Source organism: Papio anubis, chromosome 18 (assembly GCF_008728515.1).
Source record: "Papio anubis isolate 15944 chromosome 18, Panubis1.0, whole genome shotgun sequence".
NCBI lineage: Eukaryota > Metazoa > Chordata > Mammalia > Primates > Cercopithecidae > Papio > Papio anubis.
Window position 1 is genome coordinate 17,257,068 of NC_044993.1, and position 23,793 is coordinate 17,280,860.

Below are 23,793 nucleotides of genomic sequence, written 5' to 3' on the forward strand. Positions count from 1 at the left end.
CTGCACCCCAGCCTGGGTGACGCAGCGAGACTCTGCCTCAAAAACAGAAAAAAAAAAAAAGAGGGAGAGAGAAGGGGGTACTTAAGATAGCTAGGACTTCCATCACAGGAGTCAATGGCCTAAAATGAACAGTAGGGGAAAAGCAATAAAAAAACTTTTAGTTTTAACCTTAAAAAAATAGAAAAGAAATTCCTGTCTTAAAAAAAAAAAAAAAAAATGCCAGGAGCAGTGGCTCACACCTGTAATCCCAGCACTTTGGGAGGCTGAGGCCGGCTAATCACCTGAGGTCAGGAGTTCAAGACCAGCCTGGCCAACATGGTGAAATCCCGTCTCTCCTAAAAATACAAAAATTAGATGGGCATGGTGGCGCATGCCTGTAATCTCAGCTACACGGGAGGCTGAGACAGGAGAATCGCTTGAACCCAGGAGGTGGAGGGTGCAGTGAGCCGAGATCGTGCCACTGTACTCCAGCCTGGGCAGTAAGAGCAAAACTCCGTCTCAAAAAGAAAAAAACAAAAACAAAAACACACACACACACACACAAAACTCCTAGTTTTAATTTGACCTCAGATTATGTTTCCTGACTCAAATGTGAAAACAGCAGATAAAACACGTGAGATTCGTGTGTCTGCCAACAATGAGAGAAAACTTCTATCCTGCAAAGAAAAACACAATACTAGTGCCAGCTCTTACTTATATGCCTAAATCTGGCTTCCAGCCCAACTGCACAGCAGGGCTAGTTAAAACCCTTATTCAGATCCATAGCTTGCTTTCAAAAAAATAAATAAGTAAGAAAATCATGTACTTTTCAGGAAAATCATTTTTCAATCAAGAAAGGCTTAGGCATAGAGAATGGCACCTACCTTTCTGAAATGCGCAAGCATGTCTGGGCTTCGCTCACACATTTCTGTGAGGAGGACTACAGATGTGTGGAGGACACCTGAAAGAAAAGATCAAAGGAAAACTAAAAATGAGGCCTATTATTCAATTTTATAGAACAGGGCTTTGAGTTCCTGAAGGTCAATTCCAAAAGGATAGTTGCTACTTTTGCTTTTTAATCCTCTAAAGAATCTAAGCATTGAAGTGAATACAAAGGAGGAACTTAATAGATACCTGATTTAAAACTGGCCAAGTCAGTAAAATCGTAATGTTTTCAATAATTATGTGACCAAAATAATTATTAAAAAGTGATGACCAATATACATGTGTCTCTCCATCTGAGAATATCCATAAAAACATACAATGTAAGCTAGGTATCATCTGTTCTATACTTAATCAGCTATTATCTGAGTTCTAACAGATAATTCAAGAGGCAGAAATCTTAGTAAGATTTTAAATTTCCAGATAAAACGTATCAAAACTCTGAGATTAACTGTGGATGACAAAGTAAATTTACTTGCTCCAGAGTCAGTAAAAACAATCTCACAATGCTTTTCTTTTCACTACGTAATAAATATGTGCTCTAAGTAATTCAGTTGTTCAACAAGTATATTTGGAGCATTCTGGGCACAGCACTGAATTTGTCAAATTAAATATACCACACAATTTTTTCTCTGAGCATTTAAGACACACGAATTTTCTCTATTCAAAAACTTATTTCACTGACTTCAAATAAGAATAAAATGTTTGGGAAAAGAACAGCCACATTCCATTTAACTCCTCTGTTTTATATAAAGATTCTGAGTACCTAATACAAGCTTCCGTCAGAAATAACCCAAAAGAATTTTCACAATTTTTGAGTCAGGCAGGGTCTGGCTCTGTAGCCCAGGCTAGAGTGCAGTGGTACAATCTTGGCTCACTGCAACTTCTGCCTCCCAGGCACAAGCCATCCTCACACTTCAGCCTCCTAAGTAGCTGGGACCACAGGCATGTGCCACCACATCCAGCTAATTTTCATATTTTTTGCAGAGATGGGTTCTGACTTTGTTGGCCAGGCTGGTCCTGAGCTCAAGTGATCTGCCCACCTTGGCCTCCCAAACTGCTGGGATTATAGGCATGAACTACTAGGCCCAGACGCACAAATCTTACACTCCTACCACATGATAATGAAATTTTTTCTTTTACTGTAAAATAGGCAAGAAATCAAAGGATTTTACACATGAAAATTATGGGTAGGCTCATTTGTATATTACACTAGATTATTAATAACTTAATATTTTTAATATAGTAAAAGAGGACCAGAGATGAAAGATAAGTTTACTATGAAAGAATCAATCTCTAATATAAAACTAGGATATGTGAGTAGAAAGGTTTGTCAGACCAGACCTTCCTGGAAAAGTGTCTAAGGCACAGCAGAAAGGTGACTCCACTGTACTGAGAGACACAGGACTAACACAGCTTCAAGCCTTTTCTCTTTCCCTTTCTCCCTCAGTACTTCATGAATGCATCCAAATTACATTACCATGGTTCTTCTCATTCAATAAATTTTTTGTTGCTGGTAAAAACATCTCCATAAGTTCAGGAACTTTCCTGATGACATGAACAGCACATAGTGCTGCCTATAAAAAAAACAATAAAAGAACAAAAGGTTTATTTCAATTATGCCAGGGCAACCAATCTTACAAAAAAACCACCAACACAAAAATCTCACCAACTTGTTCATCCACTAGAAAAATAAAGAAGAGGTTAGATATTAGATTTACGGCTGGTCACGGTGATGGCCCACTCCTATAATTCCAGCACTTTGGGAGCCCAAGGCAGGAGAATCACTTGAGCCCAGGAGTTTAAGAACAGCCTGGGCAACACATTAAGAACCTGCCTCTATTTAAAAAAAATTAAGAGGAGGCCAGGCGTGGTGGCTCACACCTGTAATCCCAGCACTTTGGGAGGCCGGGGCGGGCGGATCACAAGGTAAAGGAGATCGAGACCATCCTGGCTGACACGGTGAAACCCCATCTCTACTAAAAATAAAATTAAAAATACTTGCTGGGCATGGTGGCATGTACCTGTACTCCAGCTGCTGGGGAGGCTGAAGCAGGAGAATGGCATGAACCCAGGAGGTGGAGCTTGCAGTGAGCCAAGATCGCGCCACTGCACTCCAGCCTGGGCAACAGAGCAAGACTCCGTCTCAAAAAAAAAAAAAAAAAAAAATTAAGAGGAGAGAAAAGTATTTATTAACTGGTTGGGGATTTCCAGTTTATACTATTATATTAAAGAGATCTTCTGGCTCACCTCTCCCTTTTGCCTAGACAAGTAGGCAAAAACTTCCTACATTAGACTATGTATGATTAATATGAATTTATCAAACAAGTTAAACATAACTTACATGGAGTTTTGAGGAAGTAAAAATAGATAAGGATCTCAATCTGTGATAATCATACCTCTGAGTGAGATGACTAACAGGCTAAAACACATTACACAACTGAAAGATATATACTGTAAATGCTATAAATCTACTGTTATGTTTAATAATATCTATGTGGCCCTCAAATGACTCTGCTGACATCAAGAAAATCATGTGAAAAATACTTAGTCTCTACTAAAGATGGTCTTACTAGCTTGTTCACTGGAAAATAAAAGTACATTTAAACACTGATTTTGCATATTCCGCAAAGTAACTATAACTACTAAATGTTTGAGTCAAATACCATAAAAGTTAGATGTATTAACAAAAAAAATTTCTACTAATTCCACCCATGTTATATTTGGGAGGAAAAATTTTTTTTTTTTCTAACCTGAAGGTATGTTTCATTTTAATATGATAATGAGTTTTCTGAACAAGAGTAGCTCACATATTCTTTAAGAAAAAGGACCAGCTTACAAATTAAAAAAATAATTTAACTTTGTTTGCAGCCATCATTAACTGCATATCATCCTGGGAAATGGTTTGGCCCTTTCAATGCCTCTTTCCCACACCATTAATAGAGAGGCACAGTAAATGCCAAACGGATCACAGTTTATGTTCATTTCTTGGACTTCTAAATTCCATACACTTCATTTTCAAAGGTTGTAGGGTTCAAGCAATTTTTAAAAACTCAATAAAATGTTTATATCAACAAATAAAATCAGATAGAAGAACAATTCTCTTCTATTACTAATTCATTCGGAAAGTGGGTTCTACATCACTCCCTAATAATTATCTAGGTACCAATGGAACTGCCCTTCCAGAGATACAAAGGCACTAATACAAAGATATGGGCACTAATTATTAGGACAAAAGTAAATTCATAAAAATCTGTTCATAATCACCTTGTTGTAATACTGTTTAGAATCAGATAACTTAGGAATTTGGTATGCCACCTAGGATATATCCAGTGACATTTGTTTGTTTATAAATCATTTCCTTAAAAAAAGAGGAATTAAGGTTAATATAAAATCATGTAAAATAAATTTACTGCACAGAAAAAATGACATTATCATCAGATCTTTCAAAAATTAGTAATCTGCCTTCTGATCTCCATAATACTCCCTAATCCAAACAGACATTTGGTTCATTAAGAGTTACCTTTTTTCTTAAGTAAGAGTTGGAGGTTTTCAGGAGCTTCTCTACCTCTCCTGCAAGATCTCTGCACATCTCTGAGGAGCCCATGCAGCCGAGGGTACAAAGTGCTAACCCCTGGACGAATTGCGTGCTATGATTAAGATCACTGCAAAAGAAAAGAAGAAGGTAGGAACAAGCATGCTCTGCCTGGTGCTCCCCAAGAAGCAGCTTCACAATTTCAAACTAGTGCAGAATAACTCAAGATTTCTCCAATCAACAAAAACAATAAAATTATTTATTGCAGAAAATGTTTATCCCAACTTTATTACATATTATCAATACAGTAAACAGACTGACCAGGCTTACAAGCCAACGTTTTCAGGTACCAAAGCAGTAGAAGTTGAAAAACATATTATCTACTGGATGTCAAAGACACACACTTTAGAAAACTCAGCAAACTTGGTGGGTGGTGGGGGGGAGCTCACACCCATAATCCTAGCACTTTGGGAGGTCAAGGCAGGCGGATAACCTGAAGTCAAGAGTTCGAGACCAGCCTGGCCAACATGGTGAAACCTCATCTCCACTCAAACTGTAAAAATTGGCTAAGCGTGGTGGCGGGCACCTATAATCCCAACTACTCGGGAGGTTGAGTAGCTACCCAGGTTCAAGAGATTCTTCTGCCTCAGCCTCCCGAGTAGCTGGGACTACAGGAGCATGCCACTATGTCCAGTTAGTTTTGTATTTTGTATTTTTAGTAGAGACAGGGTTTCACCACATTGGCCAGGCTGGTCTTGAACTCCTGACCTCGTGATCTGCCCGTCTCGGCCTCCCAAAGTGCTAGGATTACAGGCATGAGCCACCGCACCCAGTCTCCTACACAAATTTTAACCCTTTGCTTAACCTCTTTACGTATAAACTACTGAACTAAGAGCAATTCAAATATACTCTGGAAAGTAAATATAAACTCAGTAAATAGAAGTTCTTGATATTATATTACAAAAAAGACTTAAAAGACCAAGTAGGTGAGGCGCAGTGGCTCAAGCCTGTAATCCTAGTACTTTGGGAAGCCGAGGCGGGTGGATAATCTGAGGTGAGGAGTTCAAGACCAGCCTGGCCAACATGGCAAAACCCCGTCTCTACTAAAAATACAAAAATTAGCCAAGCGTGGTGGCAGGCACCTATAATCCCAGCTACTCAGGAGGCTGAGGCAGGAGAATCACTTCCCGGGTCGGGGCGGGGAGCGGGAGAGGGCAGTGGCAGCAGAGGAGGATGCAGTAAGCCAAGATCACACCACTTCACTCCAGCCTGGGTAAGCCACTTCACTCCAGCCTGGGCAAAAGAGCGAGACTCCATCTCAAAGAAAATACAAAAAAGAACAAAGTATTTAATAGTTGTTAGAAGAAAGAAAAGTAAGACTTACTTCTTGATACAGTTGGTCATGAGAAGATGGACATCTTGTCTTTCATCTAACAGCAGCATTGCCCCTAAATAGCCAATGCGTTTGTCTGTAAATTTTTGAGAGGCAATAAGCTTGAGGCACTCCAACTGCAAAAAAGGAAAAAAAAAAAAAAAAAAAGAAATTAAAAACTTGTTACCATAATCTAGAAAAGCAATGTTTTTAACCCAGAGTCCCCAGTTGGCTAAAGTACAAACGTGTTTCATCAAACTACCTAACTCTTTTCTTTTTTTTGAGATGGAGTTTCACTCTGGTTGCCCAGGCTGGAGTGCAATGGCACGATCTCAGCTCACTGCAACCTCAGCCTCCCAGGTTCAAGCCATTCTCCTGCCTCAGCCTCCCGAGTAGCTGGGATTACAGGAATTAGCCACCACACCTGGCTAATTTTTCTACGTTTAGCAGAGACAGGGTTTCACCATGTTGGTCAGGCTGGTCTCGAACGCCTGAGCTCTGCTGATCCACCTGCCTCGGCCTCCCAAAGTGCCGGGATTACAGGCGTGAGCCACCATGCCTGCGCCTGGCTTTTTCTTTTTCTTTTTTTTTTTTTGAGACAGGGTTTTGCTCTTGTAGCCCAGGCTAGAGTGCAATGGTGCGATCCCAGTTCACTGCAACCTCCACCTCCTGGGTTCAAGCGATTCTCCTGCCTCAGCCTCCCAAGTAGCTGGGACTACAGGCCTTCACCACCACACCCAGGTAATTTTTCTTTTTGTATTTTTAGAACAGACAGGGTTTCAACATGTTGGCCAGGCTGGTCACGAACTGCTGACCACAGATGATCCGCCCGCCTCAGCCTCCCAAAGTGCTGGGATTACAGGCATGAGCCACCATGCCCGGCCAAACTACCTACATCTTTTTAGAAGGCAAAGATTTAAGACCTTTGCATATCTTAATAGAAATCAAGTTCAAGAACAGATCATTTTAGCAAAGCCCCATGATACTTGCCATTCAAATAATCTCTCAGTTTTACATTAGTTTTGCAGATTCACACAAACGTAAACTAGAAGTATTATAATAAGAGATTAACAAATCAAATTCTTAATCTCCAAGTTACATTAAATGAGCACCTAACGTGTGTTTAAGGTATGGTTCCATTTTGGGAATTAAAAAACTTAATAACTGGAAATACACCAACCCATTCTAACCATAAGGAATGTATAATTAAGTTTAAAAAAGAGAGGCAATAGCTAAGTTTAATATAATGTGGAAAGTATGTGAATCAAGTACATTTAGAGCTTGATCCAAGTACTATGGGAGAGGGCAAGGGTTTAGGAATCTAATCCAGAAAAAACAAAAAACAGGAAAACTCAGTAGTGGAATTAAGCTAAAATGATTTACATGATTTCTTCTTTACATCATTGATAGAAATAGCTTCTTACGGCTTAAGAGTTCTTGTAAATTAGTTTGTCCCTCTACCTGGCCTTTCTTGAAACACCTTCAAAATCACTGACATACTTTATCACTCCATCTTGACAAACATGGAAAAGGCCAAAACATTACCACTAAAGCAGTATTCAAAGGGCGAACACAAGACAGACTAACAAAGAAGAGTTTTAAAAACCATGATCCCCTTTAGAATCATACCTCCCAAGGAAAGGGGCTCAAATGGAGACCTGTGTAACAAGAAGTTAAAATCACGTGAGACTACTTTCCATTACGAATTTATCTACTAAATTCGAAAGTGAAATTGAGGAAAGTAAAACAGTTCCACAGAGTTGTTTCAAGCTATTTAAAAATTGCTTTCTCAATGTACCTGCACTAAAAACATCTAAAGTTAGCTGAATACTATCACGAGCATTTCAAAGAAGTCTCCAAGGAAAATAACCAGGATCAAAAAGGAAAACATAAATGCCTTGTGAAATTGAAAAGATTATGTAAGTAACAAACCTTCCCTTTCTTCTTCACATTCAATTAAAATTTAAAAAGCAATTTCTGAAACAGAAGTTGATGAAAGTCATCTTTACAATGTAAACAGAAAATTTACTAAGGTGAATGTGAAAATCAGAAGCTAAAATATTATCAAACAAATCTTACTCTTTTTCAAACTGGTTTTTCAAGCTTCTCATTTCATAATTCTGTAAATATTTTAGTAGTGAAAGCAAATGTTCCAAGAATCAGATATCAGAATTTTCATCATACTCATTCAATCCTACTTCTGACAAACTCCAAGCACTGCACAAATGAATTATCCAAAAACATTTTATTAGGAATAGGACATACTCTTAGGCATTAATACTACTTTGTGGTTTTAGGGTCAAGTGTTTTTTTTGTTTGTTTGTTTGTTTTTTAAGGATGACCATTTCTTTATTAAACTCTACAAAAAAGGCAGCTGGTAGCAGTGGCTCATGCCTGTAATGCCAGCACTTTGGGAGGCCGAGGCCGAGACCACCTGAGATTAGGAGTTCGAGACCAGCCTGGCCAACATGGTGAAACCCCGTTTCTTCTAAAAATACAAAAATCAGCCAGGTGTGGTGGTGGGTGCTTGTAATTCCAGCTACTTGGGAGGCTGAGGCAGGAGAATCATTTGAAATTGGAAGGCAGAGGTTGAAGTGAGCTGAGATCGTGCCACTGTACTCCAGTCTAGGCAAAAGAGCCAAACTCTGTTTATAATTAAAAAAAAAAAACTATACAAGAAAGGGAGGGGAGGGGGGCAGCTGTGGGGTTTGGTCCCACCCCCAGACTGGCGCTGTCTGAAAGGAGGGAATCTGAGGGAGACCCCAGGCAGCTGATAGGGATGGGGCAGGACATGAGGCTAGGGATGCAGAGGTTAGGCAGGAGGGAGGCAAGAAGAAAACAAAGAGATAGGAGCAACTGGGGCCAGCTGGGGAGCTCAGATGGAGCAGGTGAGGAGGTGGAACAATAGCAGAGTGAGGATGGAGGGGTCAGTGTCTGGAGAGGTGGAAATGAGAAAGCTGAGTAGAAAGAAGAGGGTGGGGGCTCTGGTGCAGGGCCCAGAGCAGGGAGCCAGGTGAAGAGAGGATGGACTTGTCTGCTCCCACCCAACCTCCAGGCCCAGAGAGGCCTCCCATCCCCAGCCTGTTGGCAGGGGCTCATGCCAATGCCCCATTCTGTCTTCTGCTGCTGTGGATCCGGTTCATCCTCTTCTTCAGCAGCTCTCTTAAGCTCGGGCCCTTCATCATCATCATCTTCCTCTTTGGGCCCGTTCTCCTCCTCCTCCACCACTTCCTTCTTTCACTCTTTCTGGCTTGCCTTCTCCTCCACCTTCTCCTTCATGTCCTTGGTGCCCAACTCAGCCACTGCCTCCACACTTTTCTCCAACATGGTGTTGGGACTGGGGCTGGCAGGGAGCTAGGGTCCCAGGACCAAGACAGAGGGGCCCTGGACAGTGGAGGGTGACTGAGGCTGGAACCTGGCATTGTGGCAGCAGCAGCAGTGGCTGCTCAGTCGGGTCAAGTTTTAAGATAGACACACTAAGTCATCAGTGACTGATGAATACAAGCTGTTGTTTTTTGTGACATTTGTTTAAGACATACCTAAACTTTGCACCCTCTCTCTGTGTGCAGCAGGCATAGAGAAGAGGGAGAAACACAAAACAACCAACCAAAAAAAACAAGCAAAAAACCAAAAAAAAAACCCTTACCTAAAACCTAAACAGCAAAAAGAAAAACTAAAAGTTAAAGGGGCAAGCATTATTTCAATATTCCCCCATTTATACAGGGACTCTGCTTCAAAAACAAGCATTTGCTTTTTGAAGGTGACAAATCTAAGGGAAAACATAAGGTTATATGACTGGAAATAGCATCTGATATATACACTACAGTGATGGATTAACTCTGATCACACTTTATACTTAAGTGGCCAGCAACAGTGCTGAGAATATACCATGTTTAATCTTTAAGAATGTTATCAAGGCCGGGCACAGCGGCTCACACCTTTAATCCTAGCACTTTGGGAGGCCAAGGCGGGTGGATTGCCTGAGCTCAGGAGTTCTAGACCAGCCTGGGCAACACGGTGAAACCTTGTCTCTACTAAAATACAAAAAATTAGCCAGGCGTGGCGGTGTGCGCCTGTAATTCCAGCTACCTGGGAGGCTGAGGAAGGAGAATCACTTGAAACCGGGAGGCAGAGGTTGCAGTGAGCTGAGATCATACCACTGCCCTCCAGCCAGGGCAACAAAGCGAGACTCCGTCTCAAAAAAAATGTTATCAGTTTTCAAATGTTGAAAAAGAAAGATAAAGGTTAGGGGAAAAAAGTACAATGGGGGAGATGCACGCAAAAGGAGGGCATCCATTTTTCCACAGCAATCTCCAAATCTCCAAACGCAAAACTCCACACTGTTGCATGAGTTAAAGAACAGAAGGAAAAAAGTAATCAATTACATGCATCTGCCCCTTAGGTAACAATCTCAAATATTTCAGTGGAGTACTACTACTCCACTTAAAGCTACTTGAAAAACCCACCTGAAACATTTCTAACCACAACTGTAGCAGACACTTTAAGACCAGAGTAAACAGTCCAGCTTTTATATCCACACTCCACACAATTAACGGAAAACTTTTACTTCACAGCAGAAGCATTCTAGTCAGAGATTAGCAACAAGCCTAAGAGATTGAAGTTTTCAGCTCCCTTTGTAACAAATATAGTGCCTGAAGAAGTGGTTCCCAAACTTAACTGGTCAGAACAGGTAGGAGAGTTTTGAAAACTATGGGTCACCGCCCCCGCCCCACCCCTGCCGATATTATGATGGAGTAAATTTGATGTAGACATCAACAATTTAATTTTTACAAAATTTTTCTAGATGACTCTCTTTTTTGGGGGGTAGGAGGGACAGTCTCACTCTGTCACCCAGGCTGGAGTGCAGTGGTGCTATCTCAGCTCAATGCAACCTCCTCTGACTCTCACGTTCAAGCAGTTCTCGTGCCTCAACCTCCCAGGTAGCTGGGACTACAGATGCGTGCCACCAACCCCAGCTAATTTTTGTGTTTTTATTATTGATGGGGTTTTGCCATGTTAACCAGGCTGGTCTCAAACTCCTGGCTTCAAGTGATCCGCCCACCTAGGCCTCCCAAAGTGCTGAGATTATAGGCATGAGCCACCATACCCAATCTATTTCTTTTTAATATTCAGAAATAACTGCCTGGTTTATACACACACACCTAAAATCATCATTTTTGAAAAGCAAGCTTGTTATAACTGCACTACCACTAGGTAGGCCTGGCAACATAAAATCTATATAGAGCAGAGTCTGTGTTTTCATTCTTCTGACAAAAAAACAAAAACCTTACATTCCTAGTGAATCCAATTTTTTCTTTTGAGAAAATGATGAAATATTCCACTCAAAATACGTAAAACTCACTTAACAGTCACTGACCCACCAAGCGGCTTTATGAAATCTTAACATTTCACCCTATTTATTTTAAAGTTTTTAACATTACAGATTCAACTGAAGCCCTCTGTGTACTGGGCCTCAATCTCATTTCTCCATCCCAGAAGTAATCAAAACCCCAAACTGCTGCTCATGACTGCCATGCCATATATTCTTACTGCACATGGAGAGACAGGTGGTTTTAAATGTTTTAAACTTTAAATAAATATCAAACTGTATTCCTGCTCTTTTCGCTCAACAGCTTTGAGTATTACATCAAGACAAGATGTTCCAATTCAGTTAAAACTCATTGCTACATAGTATCCCACTTTTGAATATAAACTTACCTATTATCTGAGGACAAAGAGATTGTTTGCGATGTTTTACTATTAGAAACACTGCTGAAATGAATACTCTTATACATACATGTCTTTGTATACTGGACAATTTATCTACCTGGGGGGTAGTACCCCAGCATAGTACCAGCTTAAGTACTTTTTGTATACTGGACAGTTTATCTGAGTTATATACCTAAGGAGGCTTGATCAAATTCAGATTTTTCAGGTTTTGCTTTGTTCTGTTGTGATCTCATTTTGCAAATATGCACCACTTAGAACCAGTGGTATGAACTTTCATCAGGAGGCATATAATTATTTCTGGTAGTTGTCTCTCTTTTGTGACTTTAGCAGCACTGATGATCATCATGGGTTACAAAATCATTATATTCGAATTCTTTCCTTAATTTATTAGCTGGACTATAGCTCTAAGAAGAAACTTCTCTATATAGAAGAAAGGCCATACTATTGCTAAGGAAAGGTAATATAAATGTTTATTTCAATCAATTACAATTATTATCCTTTTTTTATTGACAGAGTCTCACTGCCAACCAGGGACAGAGTGCAGTGGTGCGATCTCGCCTCACTACAACCTCCGCCTCCCAGGTACAAGCAATTCTCAAGTCTCAGCCTCCAGAATATCTGGGATTACAGGTATCTGCCACCATGCCTAATTTTTGTATTTTTAGTAGAGATGGGGTTTCGCCATGTTGGTCAGGCTGGTCTCGAACTCCTGAGCTCAAGCAATCTGCCTGCCTCAGCCTCATAAAAGACTGAGATTACAGGTGTTAGTCACCGCACCCCGCCTACCATCATTATTCTTTTTTTTTTTTTTTTTTGAGATGGAGTCTCACTCTGTTGCCCAGGCTGGAGTGCAGTGGTGCAGTCTCAGCTCACTGCAACCTCCTCCACCTCCCAGGTTCAAGCGATTCTCCTGCCTCAGCCTCCTGAGTAGCTGGGATTAACAGGCACCTGCCACCACGCCCGGTTAATTTTTATATTTTTTGTATTTTTAGTAGAGGCGGGGTTTCACCATGTTGGCCAGGATGTTATCGAACTCCTGACCTTGTGATCTGCCCGCCTCGGCCTCCCAAAGTGCTGGGATTACAGGCGTGAGCCATCATGCCCAGGCGATTATTCTTCTTACTAATGTTCAAAGTATCTCTTTTGGGGGTATGATAGCCTCTTCTGGTGACTACTGAAACCTTTTGACATGATCTTTGCAGTCTTCCCTGCTTTCTGGCATAGTAACATCGTTATTTTGTACATTTTCTTACCCTGGACTTGGGATCAGCCATCTTTCAAATGGGCTGAAAATAGTATTTGGAGACCACAATCTAGGCTTAAGGATAGCTCATTGCTATGGGTCTGGTTATTAATTCTGAGGCTTTTCAAGGCATAGTACCAGTTTAAGCACTTTTTTTTAAGAAAAAATTCCTTAATGTGAAAAAGCGTGTCTACTAAACCCTATATGAATTACCCACATATTACTGTAGAGCATTTGTTTACAGCTTTAACAAGAGTGGCTATTATCATCACTTATTTGCAATAATGTACTACCTGTACAGTGTAATAAGAAAATAAGAAAATGTGTAAGGATGTCAAAGGAAAAAAACAGAACTGCCATTGTTTGCAGACAATAGTAGTACTGACTACATGGAAACAATGACGTCTACAGAGACTCTTAAAACCAAGTTCAATAATGTGGCAAAGTAGATAAATATTTTTAAAAATCAATTGTATCACTATAGATCTAAAACATAATTATGTAAAATTTTATTTTTTTTATTTATTTATTTTTTTTTTTTTTTGAGACGGAGTCTCGCTCTGTCGCCCAGGCTGGAGTACAGTGGCCAGATCTGGGCTCACTGCAAGCTCCGCCTCCCAAGTTCACACCATTCTCCTGCCTCAGCCTCCCGAGTAGCTGGGACTACAGGCGCCCGCCACCTCTCCCAGCTAGTTTTTTGTATTTTTTTTCAGTAGAGACGGGGTTTCACCGTGTTAGCCAGGATGGTCTCGATCTCCTGACCTCGTGATCCGCCCGTCTCAGCCTCCCAAAGTGCTGGAATTACAGGCTTGAGTCACCAAGCCCGGCCTTAAAATTTTAAAGGATACTATTTGCAACAGGAACAAGAGCTCTTAAGAACCTACAAATATATTTCTCCAAAGATGTGTAAGACTTAAAAATCCTGTGTTTTAAGGGAAATTTTTTAAAAAATTTTTTTAAAGATGTATAAGAATTTATGGAGAACATTGCAAAATTTAGAGAATCTAAAGAAGTGCAGTCCTATGCTACACAGATGGAAGGGAAGAATATCCTACACAGGTAATTGGGTATAGCAAGCAAGGTTGGAACTGGGGAAAAACAGAATCAGGCCCAGCCTGGAAGCAGCATACTACTGACATGTGGAAACGTAGATTTCCATCTCACAAATCTTATTATTTTTCTAAGAGAAATTAGGAATCCAGATTCCTATGGAAATTCTTTTTTGTTTTTACATACTGGCAGAAACCATTTTAAATACCATACAGGACAAAGAAAGAACACATCTGTGGAAGAATCTGGCCCCGAGCCACCAGTTTTCTACTCCTGCAATCTACCTACTTCTTTAGATAATTCATTAATATTTCTGGGTTGTGCTTAACCCACACACGGAAAAAGGTTACACACACTACAGGAAATCTATGACCACTTTTGTTACAAAAATGCTGAGGATGCTATCTCTTACATTATTAAGAGACTCCTAGACCAAAGGTCCATATAAAAAAATCTCCTAGAATTCAGTGCTTCAAAAAACATTGCTGTCCTTCAGGAAATGGTAAAATGCATAACATTTGAGGCTTTCTATATACAAAATATGTGTCTAACACTAACTTACTCTTCATAATAACACTATAAAGTAGGCATTAAGACTGTCCCCATTTTACAGATGAGGAAAGTGAGACACAGAAAGGTTAAAGATCGTGCTCAAAGCCAGAAGTCACACCCAGGCAGTCTGGTTCTCTGCAGTTTTGCTCTTCCATCTTGGCAATAACAACGACCTAACAGGTGACTGTCTCTTTTCTTGCCTTAGCTGTCACGCCAACAGCAACTACACAGGCCTTATGCTCTAAATGCTTCCTTTTTCCAACTCTCAATTTCTACTATTTTTTTCTCTTTAATGTAGATGCTGGTAGTTTATGCCATCTCAAATCCTTTGTACAGCAAGGAAGGGCTAAGTTTTTGTTTTTGTTTTTTTTGAGACAGAGTCTTGCTCTGTCACCTAGACTGGAGTGCAATGGTATGATTTTGGCTCACTGCAACCTCCACCTTCCAGGTTCAAGCAATTCTCCTGCCTCAGCCTCCCGAGTAGCTGGGATTACAGCCGCCCACCACCACGCCTGGCTAATTTTTGTATTTTTAGTAGAGATGGAGTTTCCCCATGTTGGCCAGGATGGTATCAAACTCCTGACTTCAGGTGATCCCCCCACCTTGGCCTCCCAAAGTGCCGGGATTACAGGCATACGTCACTGTGTCCATCCCACCCTACCCCTTAAGTTTTACTGTAAAACTTAAGACTTATAAAATATAGCTACTAGAAATTTTTAAATTTCTAATGTGGCTTATATTTTATTTCTATCAGCATCATATTAGATACTGCAGTAAAAAGTTTTTAAAAAGGTAAAATTAGTTTTAATAATATTCTTTAATCAATATATCTAAAATATCATTTCAACATATGATCAACACAAAAATTATAATTAGGTATTTTACACTTGCTTTTCCACTAAAGTTTCAATAAAAGTATGTACTTTACACTTACAGCACATCTCAATTTGTACATTTTCATCAGAAATAGCTGAACTAAAAAGAAAAAAAAAAGTAACAGCTGAACTGTATTTAGAGTTCATAAAATTTACTATTTATAAAGTAGACTCACATACCCAAGTTGTTTAAAACATATTTAAAAGTCTTCCAATAATAACTAGGCTAGGGGCCGGGCGCGGTGGCTCACGCCTGTAATCCCTGCACTTTGGGAGGCCGAGGCGGGCGGATCACGAAGTCAGCAGATCGAGACCATCCTGGCTAACAAGGTGAAACTCCGTCTCTACTAAAATACAAAAAAATTAGCCGGGCGCAGTGGCGGGCGCCTGTAGTCCCAGCTACTTCCGAGGCTGAGGCAGGAGAATGGTGCGAACCCGGGAGGCGGAGCTTGCAGTGAGCCGAGATTGCGCCACTGCACTCCAGCCTGGGCCACAGAGTGAAGACTCCGCCTCAAAAAAGAAAATAAATAAATAACTAGGCTAGGTGCGGTGGCTCACACCTGTAATCCCAGCACTTTGGGAGGCTGAGAGGGGTAGATCACTTGAGGTCAGGAGTTCAAGACTAGCCTGGCCAACATGGTGAAACCCCGTCTCTACCAAAAATACAAAAATTAGCTAGTGTGGTGGCAGGTGCCTGTAGCACAGCTACTCAGGAGGCTGACAGGAGAATCGCTTGAACCTGGGTAGTGAAGGTTGCAATGAGCCGAGATCGTGCCACTGTACTTCAGCCTGGGCAACAAAGCAAGACCACATCTCAGGAAAAAAAAAAAAAAAAAGTTTTCCAATAACTAAATCAAGTACCCAAAAAAACCTTATTTTCCTTTAGGATTCACCTGAGCTGAAACAGCCACATTCCAAGAGGTCAATAGCTACATGCAGCTACTGGTTACCAAAATAAACATTGCATCTAACAAATAAAATGCAATTAAAGAGTGGCTGCAGGCTGGGCGTGGTGGCTCATGCCTGTAATCCCAGCACTTTGGGAGGCCAAGGCAGGTGGATCACCTGAAGTCAGGAGTTTGAGACCAGCCTGGCCAACATGGTAAAACCCTGTCTCTACTAAAAATACAAATATTAGCCAGGCATGGTGGCAGGCGCCTGTAATCCCAGCTACTCAGGAGGCTGAGGCAGGAGAATAAGTTGAACCTGGGAGGCAGAGGATGCAGTGAGCCAAGATTGCACCATTGCACTCCAGCCTGGGGGACAAAAGTTAAACTCTGTCTCAAAAAAAAAAAAAAGTGGGCTGGGCGTGGTGACTTATGCCTGTAATTCCAGCACTTTGGGAGGCCAAGGTGGCAGATCACAAGGTCAGGAGATCCAGACCATCCTGGCTAACATGGTGAAACCCGTCTCTACTAAAAACACAAAAAAATTAGCCGGGCATGGTGGTGGGCACCAGTAGTCCCAGCTACCAGGGAGGCTGAGGAAGGAGAATGGCGTGAACCCAGGAGGTGGAGCTTGCAGTGAGCTGAGATCACACCACTGCAGTCCAGCCTGGGCAACACAGCGAGACTCCATCTCAAAAAAAAAAACAAAAAAAAAACAAAAAGTGGCTGTTATTATACACTAGATGAAAACAGCACTGTGATTCATACATGCAGGTGACAAAACCTAGATATGAACCTTTCACAGGCGTATTATAAAGGTAATTCCAACGGGTGGGGTACCAAACTACTGGTATGAACAAGATGGTGACTCATTTAAAATGAGGAAACAGAACAAGAAATTAAAATTATGATTCCTAGTCCCATTCAGAAAAATATTTTATGATAAAATTTTAGCAGTTTTCTTGAGCATTTACACTTTCTACCTAAGAATTAAATATTTTATCAAACAATTAAGTCCCAAAATACCCCAAAATGCCACCTAACCTTAAAAGCACATTCTATTTAAACACATTAAAGAAATGAATTTTAGAAAATATATAGAGTTTTTTTACAAAATGAAATATCCCCCAAAATCTTATATCTACTCTGATTCCAAATCCAAGAATTTGCCCTTAGTAATGGGACTGTGGCTCACACCTATAATCACAGCACTTTGGGAGGTTGAGGTCCGAGGACCACTTGAGCCCAGGAGTTTAACACCAGCCAGGGCAATGTGGCAGAATCCCTACTCTACAATTCTTTTATTTTTTTATTTTTTTGAGAAGGAGTCTTACTCTGTCGCCAGGCTGGAGTGCAGTGGCACAATCTCAGCTCACTGCAACCTCCACCTCCCGGGTTCAAGCGATTCTCCTGCCTCAGCCTCCCGAGTAACTGGGACTATAGGTGCGTACCACCATGCCCAGCTAATTTTTGTATTTTTAGTAGAGACGGGGTTTCACCATGTTGACCAGGATAGTCTCAATCTCTTGACCTCGTGATCCGCCCACCTCGGTCTCCCGAAGTGCTGGGTTTATAGGCGTGAGCCACCACGCCCAGCCCCAATTCTTTTTTTTTTAATTAGCTGGCCAAGCATGGTAGTGCACACCTATAATCTCAGTACTTTGAGACGCCAAGACACGTGGATTGCTTATGCACAAGAGTTCAAAATCAGCCTGAGCAACACAGCAAAGCCCTGTCTCTACAAAAAAGACAAAAATTAGCCTGGTGTGGTTCCCAGAAGGTTGAGGCTGCAGTGAGCTTAGTAGAAAGTAAGCCTGTGGTGTCCACTGTACACTCCAGCCTGGGCAACAGAGTGAGACTCTGTCTCAAAAAATTAGCTGGGGAGCCGGGCGCAGTGGCTCACGCCTGTAATCCCAGCACTTTGGGAGGCCGAGGCGGGCGGATCATGAGGTCAGGAGATCAAGACCATCCTGGCTAACACTGTGAAACCCCGTCTCTACTGAAAAATACAAAAAATTAGCCGGGCGTGGTGGTGGGCGCCTGTAGTCCCAGCTACTCGGGAGGCTGAGGCAGGAGAACGGCATGAACCTGGGAGACGGAGCTTGCAGTGAGCCGAGATCCCGCCACTGCAATCCAGCCTGGGCGACAGAGCGAGACTCCGTCTCACAAAAAAAAAAAAAAAAAAAAAAAAAAAATTAGCTGGGGCTGGCGTGGTGGCTCACGCCTATAATCCCAGCACTTTAGGAGGCCGAGAGACAGATAAGGAGGTCACAAATTCGAGACCAGCCTGGCCAATATGGTAATGCTCCATGTCTACAAAAAATACAAAAATCAGCCAGGTGTGGTGGCACACGCCTGTATTCCCAGCTACCTGGGAGGCTGAGGCAGAAGAATCTTTCGAATCCGGTACGAGGAAGTTGAAGTGAGCTGAGATCACGCCACTGGACTCCAGCCTGGGTGACAGAGCGAGACTCCATCTCAAAAAAAAAAATTAGCTAGGTGTGGTGCCACACACCTGTACTCCCAGTGACTCGAGAGGCTGAGGTAGGAGGAGAGCTTGAGCCCAGCAGGTTGAGGCTACAGTGAGCCATCACAGAGCCACAGACTGGGCCATAGAGCAAGACCCTGCCTCCAAAAAAAAAAAGAATATGCTCTTAAAGAACTTAATCGGGAATATATAAATGTACTGCTTACAAAATGTTAATAATGGTTATCGCTGAGGAATTAAGAGTCTTCCCCCTCACTAGACTTTTTTATAGCCCAATTTCTAATATATCAGATTTCTGTAAATCTAACCTAATACTTAAAATCAATCAACAAGAACACATGGGCATCAATTTGCTTTATACTATGACACGTACTATATGGATAACCACCTGGATCAATTTTTGATGTGATAAAGCTTATAATTGAAACATCAGAGCTTCAGGGTTTAATTCCACTTCTAACACTGTATGAATGAAATATGAAATATATTTCAAAGAATGTATTATATTTTACAAACAATTCCTGTGAAAGAGAAGAATACTATTATGACACTAATTCTGTCCCAAACCAAATACGTGAATATATTGATGAACCGGCAGTTGCTTCTGCCTGGCCCCTTTTCTTTTGATCCAGTCCCCTTTCCTCTGATACTAACACATCAATTTTTCTTTGGGAAACTAATGGACTCCCACTCTCGATCATATATTTCTAAAGATGCTGACCCCACTCCAAACCCAAAGATGAGCACAAAACCCAAGTCAGTCTGGTAACATTAAATCCAGTACTTTTTTGTTTTAACTTGGGGGCAGGAGATCTCCTTCCACTGAAATTACTGACCTAAACAGAAAATAAGCTGCTGGCTATCTTTCCCGATAGTGTTGCACATTCTTTCTCTCAGTTTTGCAGTCTGTTCCTTAGAGAGACTATTTAGCATATAATACAATTCTTAAATTATTAAAATAAAATTTAATAGCATTAATATGAAATAAAAAATAACTATTTCCTTTTCCATGACTAAACTCCACTTATGACAATACAAACATGGAAAGAAGAAAGGACTTACCATTGAGACTATCATTCTCAAAACCCACACTGGACATATTAAATAGTAACCATTTGTGCATGGGAGACAATCAGCAGCTAGATCTGCTCAAGTTATAGCAATCAAGGCACAAAGTAATTAGAACAAAATAGACGCCACCAATTGGCAACCACCTAATTTCCTTAAAAACATATTGTGGGCTGGGCGCAGTGGCTCACGCCTGTAATCCCAACACTTTGGGAGGCCGAGGTAGGTGGATCACCTGAGGCTGGGAGGTCAAGACCAGCCTGACCAACATGGAGAAACCCCGTCTCTACTAAAAATACAAAATTAGCCAGGCGTGGTGGCACGTGCCTGTAATCCCAGCTACTCGGGAGGCTGAGGCAGGAGAATCACTTGAACCCGGGAGGCGGAGGTTGCAGTGAGCCGAGATTGTGCCGTTTCACTCCAGCCTGGGCAAAAAGAGCGAAACAACTCTATCTCAAAAAAAAAAAAAAAATACTGTGAACTTCTCCACATAACATTGTGCCCAGAGAAAATAATAAAGACGACGTTTAGCAAGCCTTTTTTTAATAAAAAAAAAAAAAAAAAGAAATGGGATTTTACTTTGTTGCCCAGGCTGGAGCACAGTGGTGCAATCATAGCTCACTGAGGCCTCGAAACTCGAAATCCTCTTGATTTAGCTTCCTGAGCAACTGGGACTAAAGGCATGCTCTATTACACCAGGCTTTTTTCTTTTTTTTTTTTAAGAGCAGGGTCTCACTATGTTGCCCAGGCTGATCTCAAGCTCCTGGTCTCAAGTGATTCTCCCACTTCAGTGTCCCAAGTAGCTGGGATTACAGGCACAAGCCACCATGCCCAGCAAGAAACATTTTCTTAAATATTCATTATAGTCCAGGCACTCTGGCTGAACAATCACATAATCCTGGTCAATCTTTAAGCAAGCTGGCTGTCACCATCAAAACATTCTCTCATCCGCATAATCAGACTCCCAATGGAAAGGATAATTGATGGCAGTATCATGCCTTTCTGGATCTGCAGCTTGTTCTCTCAATCTTACCCTCAGTTCCACAAAAATCAGACTACAAGGCTATCAAAAGCACCTCCCCACCAGAAAAAGATGGACAATCCCTGAGCAACAGTGTCAAAGAATACCCTTGCTACATGTAGTCTCAGCCCAGCCTACCTGTCCAAAGTGAGCAGGGTAGCCCAGCATGTGCATATACAGTAATTTTGCCACATTCCGACATCGGTATGTATTGTCTTCTTCTCTAAAAGATGACCGGATTGCAGCACATTCTTTCTGGATCATTTCTCGTTCTTCAGCTTGGGTTCGGGCTGTCCGGATGGTCCGGATCAGCTCCCGCAATCTGATGGGGGCTGGCATCCTCTGGATATGCAAAGACATTAAATAGAGATGTTCACATTTTTTACTACCAAAACTATTCACACAACTTCACATTTAAACTTCTGACTAGTTTTTAAGAATTCAAGACTTCCCAAATCCAGCTCAGTTAAGCTAAACAAAGCTTGCTAAGCTTCAGCAAAGCTATTACATACAGACCTCTCAACTCTGTACATTTCTGGAAAGGCTACAAACAAAAATGGTTAAGTATTACATTAAGCAAAATAAGACAAAGAATACACTAAATATGTAAAGTCCATCACTAATATCAAAATATCTCAGAAACTAATACAACTCAAATCTTTACTCAATCCTTAAAGTAATAAGGAAAGGTCTATGCCTAACCTTAAAAAAGATAGATATTTTCTGTTCAACTGCTGTTAAACACACCATAGCTCAACAAAAACAAATATGGTCACAATCATAGCTCAACTCAACAAAATATGAGAGATTGAGAAGACCAATTGTCAGATTAAAACACATTCGACAAACTGTAATCATCTCAGTACACTGCATATACTTTGAAAATGTGATGAGGAAAAAATAAACTAATCACAGAAAATAAGGCTATTAGTGTCATGAATATCTTTTAAAAGTAAAAAAAAAAGTTAACAAAGGACATAAAACAGCCTAAATAATTGTTAACAAACAAAAAACAACAACAACAAAAAACAGAATGTGCACCATCTAATTTCAATAATTACTACAAAGCTATAGTAATCAGGGAAATGTGGAACTAACTGAATTTAAGAATATACTGAAGCAGGCCAGGCACGGTGGCTCACGCCTATAATCCCAGCATTTTGGGAGGCCGAGGCGGGTGGATCACCTGAGGTCGGGAGTTTGAGACCAGCCTGGCCAACATGGAGAAACCCCATCTCTACTAAAAATACAAAATTAGCCAGCCATGGTGGCACATGCCTGTAATCCCAGCTACTCAGGAGAATCGCCTGAACCCGGGAGGTGGAGGTTGCAGTGAGCCAAGATCGCACCATTGCACTCCAGCCTACGCAACAAGAGTGAAACTCCGTTTCAAAAAAAAAAAAAAAAGAATAGACTGAAACAAAACTAAAAGTTGAGGAATAAACCCATACAAATATGCACAAGTGATTTTTAACAAAGAGACCAGAGTTATTCAATAGGAGCAAGATAGTCTTTCAATGAATGGTGCTGGCAACTATATCTCTCCATGGGGCAAAAAAATTAACCTCAATCCTAACCACACACAATACACAAAAATTAACTAAAAATGGATCACAAACCTAAAAGTTAAAGCTAAAACTAAAAATCTTCCAGAAGAAAACACAGAGGAAAATCTTTGCAAACAGGTTAAACAGAGAGACTTCACACACAACCATGAAGTATAAAAGAAAAACTTGATAACTGGACTCTATCAAAGTCTAAAATTTTTGCTCTTCAAAAGACATCATTATGAAAATAAGGCACACCAGCTGGGCACAGTGGCTCATGCCTGTAATGCCAGCACTTTAGCAGGCTGAGCCAGGAGGATCACCTGAGGTCAGAAGTTTGAAACCAGCCTGGCCAACATGATGAAAACCTGTCTCTACTAAAAATATAAAACTAGCCAGGTGTGGTGGCACATGACTGTAATCCCAGCTACTTGGGAGGCTGAGGCAGGAGAATTGCTTGAACCTGGGAGGTGGAGGTTGCAGTGAGTGAAGAGGGAAAGGAAGAAAGAAGGGGGGGGAAGAGAGAGAGAGAGAGAGAGAGAAAGAAAGAAAAAAGAAAAAGAAAGGAAGGAAGGAAGGAAGGAAGGAAGGAAGGAAAGAGAAAAGAAGAAAGGGCAAGCCACAGAAAGGGAGAAATATTCAATATACATATCTGTCAAAGGACTTGCATTCAGGGTATGTAACTTTTACAACTCAATAATAAGACAATCTTAATTAGAAAGTGGGTAAAAAGGCTGGGCGTGGTGGCTCACGACAGTAATCCCAGCACTTTGGGAGGTCGAGGCTGGTGGATCACCTGAGGTCGGGAGTTCAAGACCAGCCTGACCAACATGGAGAAACCCTGTCTCTACTAAAAATACAAAAAATTAGCCAGGTATGGTGGCGCATGCCTGTAATCCCAGCTACTCTGGAGGCTGAGGCAGGAGAATCGCTTGCACCCCGGGAGGCAGAGGTTGTGGTGAGCCGAGATCGCACCATTGCACTCCAGCCTGAACAAGAAGAGCGAAACTCCGTCTCAAAAAAAAAAAAAAAAAGTGGGTAAACAAAAAAAAAGGCTAAAATATTAGAACAAACACTTCTCGAAAAAACATACGAACGGTTGTAAGCACATGAAAAGATGCTTAATATCATTAGTTAGCAGGGAAAACCAAATTAAAACCATGATGACAGATCACTGCAGTTACAAAAAAAAAAAAAAGAAAACCATAATGAGATACCACAAAAACGGCTACAATTAAAGACTTGCCATACCAAGACTTGGCAATGATATAGCACAACTGAACTTTCATAAAGTGCCCACGGGAATAAAAATGGTTCAACTACTTTAGAAAACAGTTTGGCAGGGTTTTATGATGTTAAACATACACTTAGCATATAATTCAGCAAATCTACTCAATGTTTACTTACGTATTTACCCATGAGTAATGAAAATATGTATCTTCACCAAAACTTGTACATAAAATGTTCATAGAAATTTAATTTATAACTGCCAAAAACTGAAAAC

The 23,793-nt window shown here is 41.0% G+C and overlaps 1 protein-coding gene, 1 long non-coding RNA gene and 1 pseudogene across 6 annotated transcripts in view; 1 reads left to right on the forward strand and 2 right to left on the reverse strand.

The window, feature by feature from the left end:
* AP1G1 (adaptor related protein complex 1 subunit gamma 1) overlaps window positions 1-23,793 on the reverse strand; it is an 88,722-nt gene that overhangs the window by 41,604 nt on the left and 23,325 nt on the right. For all 5 annotated transcript variants that reach the window (XM_021932135.2, XM_021932131.2, XM_021932136.2 and 2 more), the window contains 5 exons: window positions 20,881-21,084; window positions 5,841-5,965; window positions 4,445-4,586; window positions 2,402-2,498; window positions 864-940 (listed from right to left, as the gene is read on the reverse strand). In XM_021932135.2, coding sequence (XP_021787827.1) covers window positions 864-940; window positions 2,402-2,498; window positions 4,445-4,586; window positions 5,841-5,965; window positions 20,881-21,081 — 642 coding nt within the window. In that variant the 5' untranslated portion in view covers window positions 21,082-21,084. The remainder of the gene's footprint in view (window positions 1-863; window positions 941-2,401; window positions 2,499-4,444; window positions 4,587-5,840; window positions 5,966-20,880; window positions 21,085-23,793) is intronic.
* Window positions 8,449-9,839, reverse strand: LOC103880541 (annotated as a pseudogene).
* Window positions 12,144-14,585, forward strand: LOC116271272. Its single transcript, XR_004179732.1, has 2 exons — window positions 12,144-12,188; window positions 14,465-14,585. It is a non-coding gene; the product is annotated as an uncharacterized LOC116271272 (long non-coding RNA).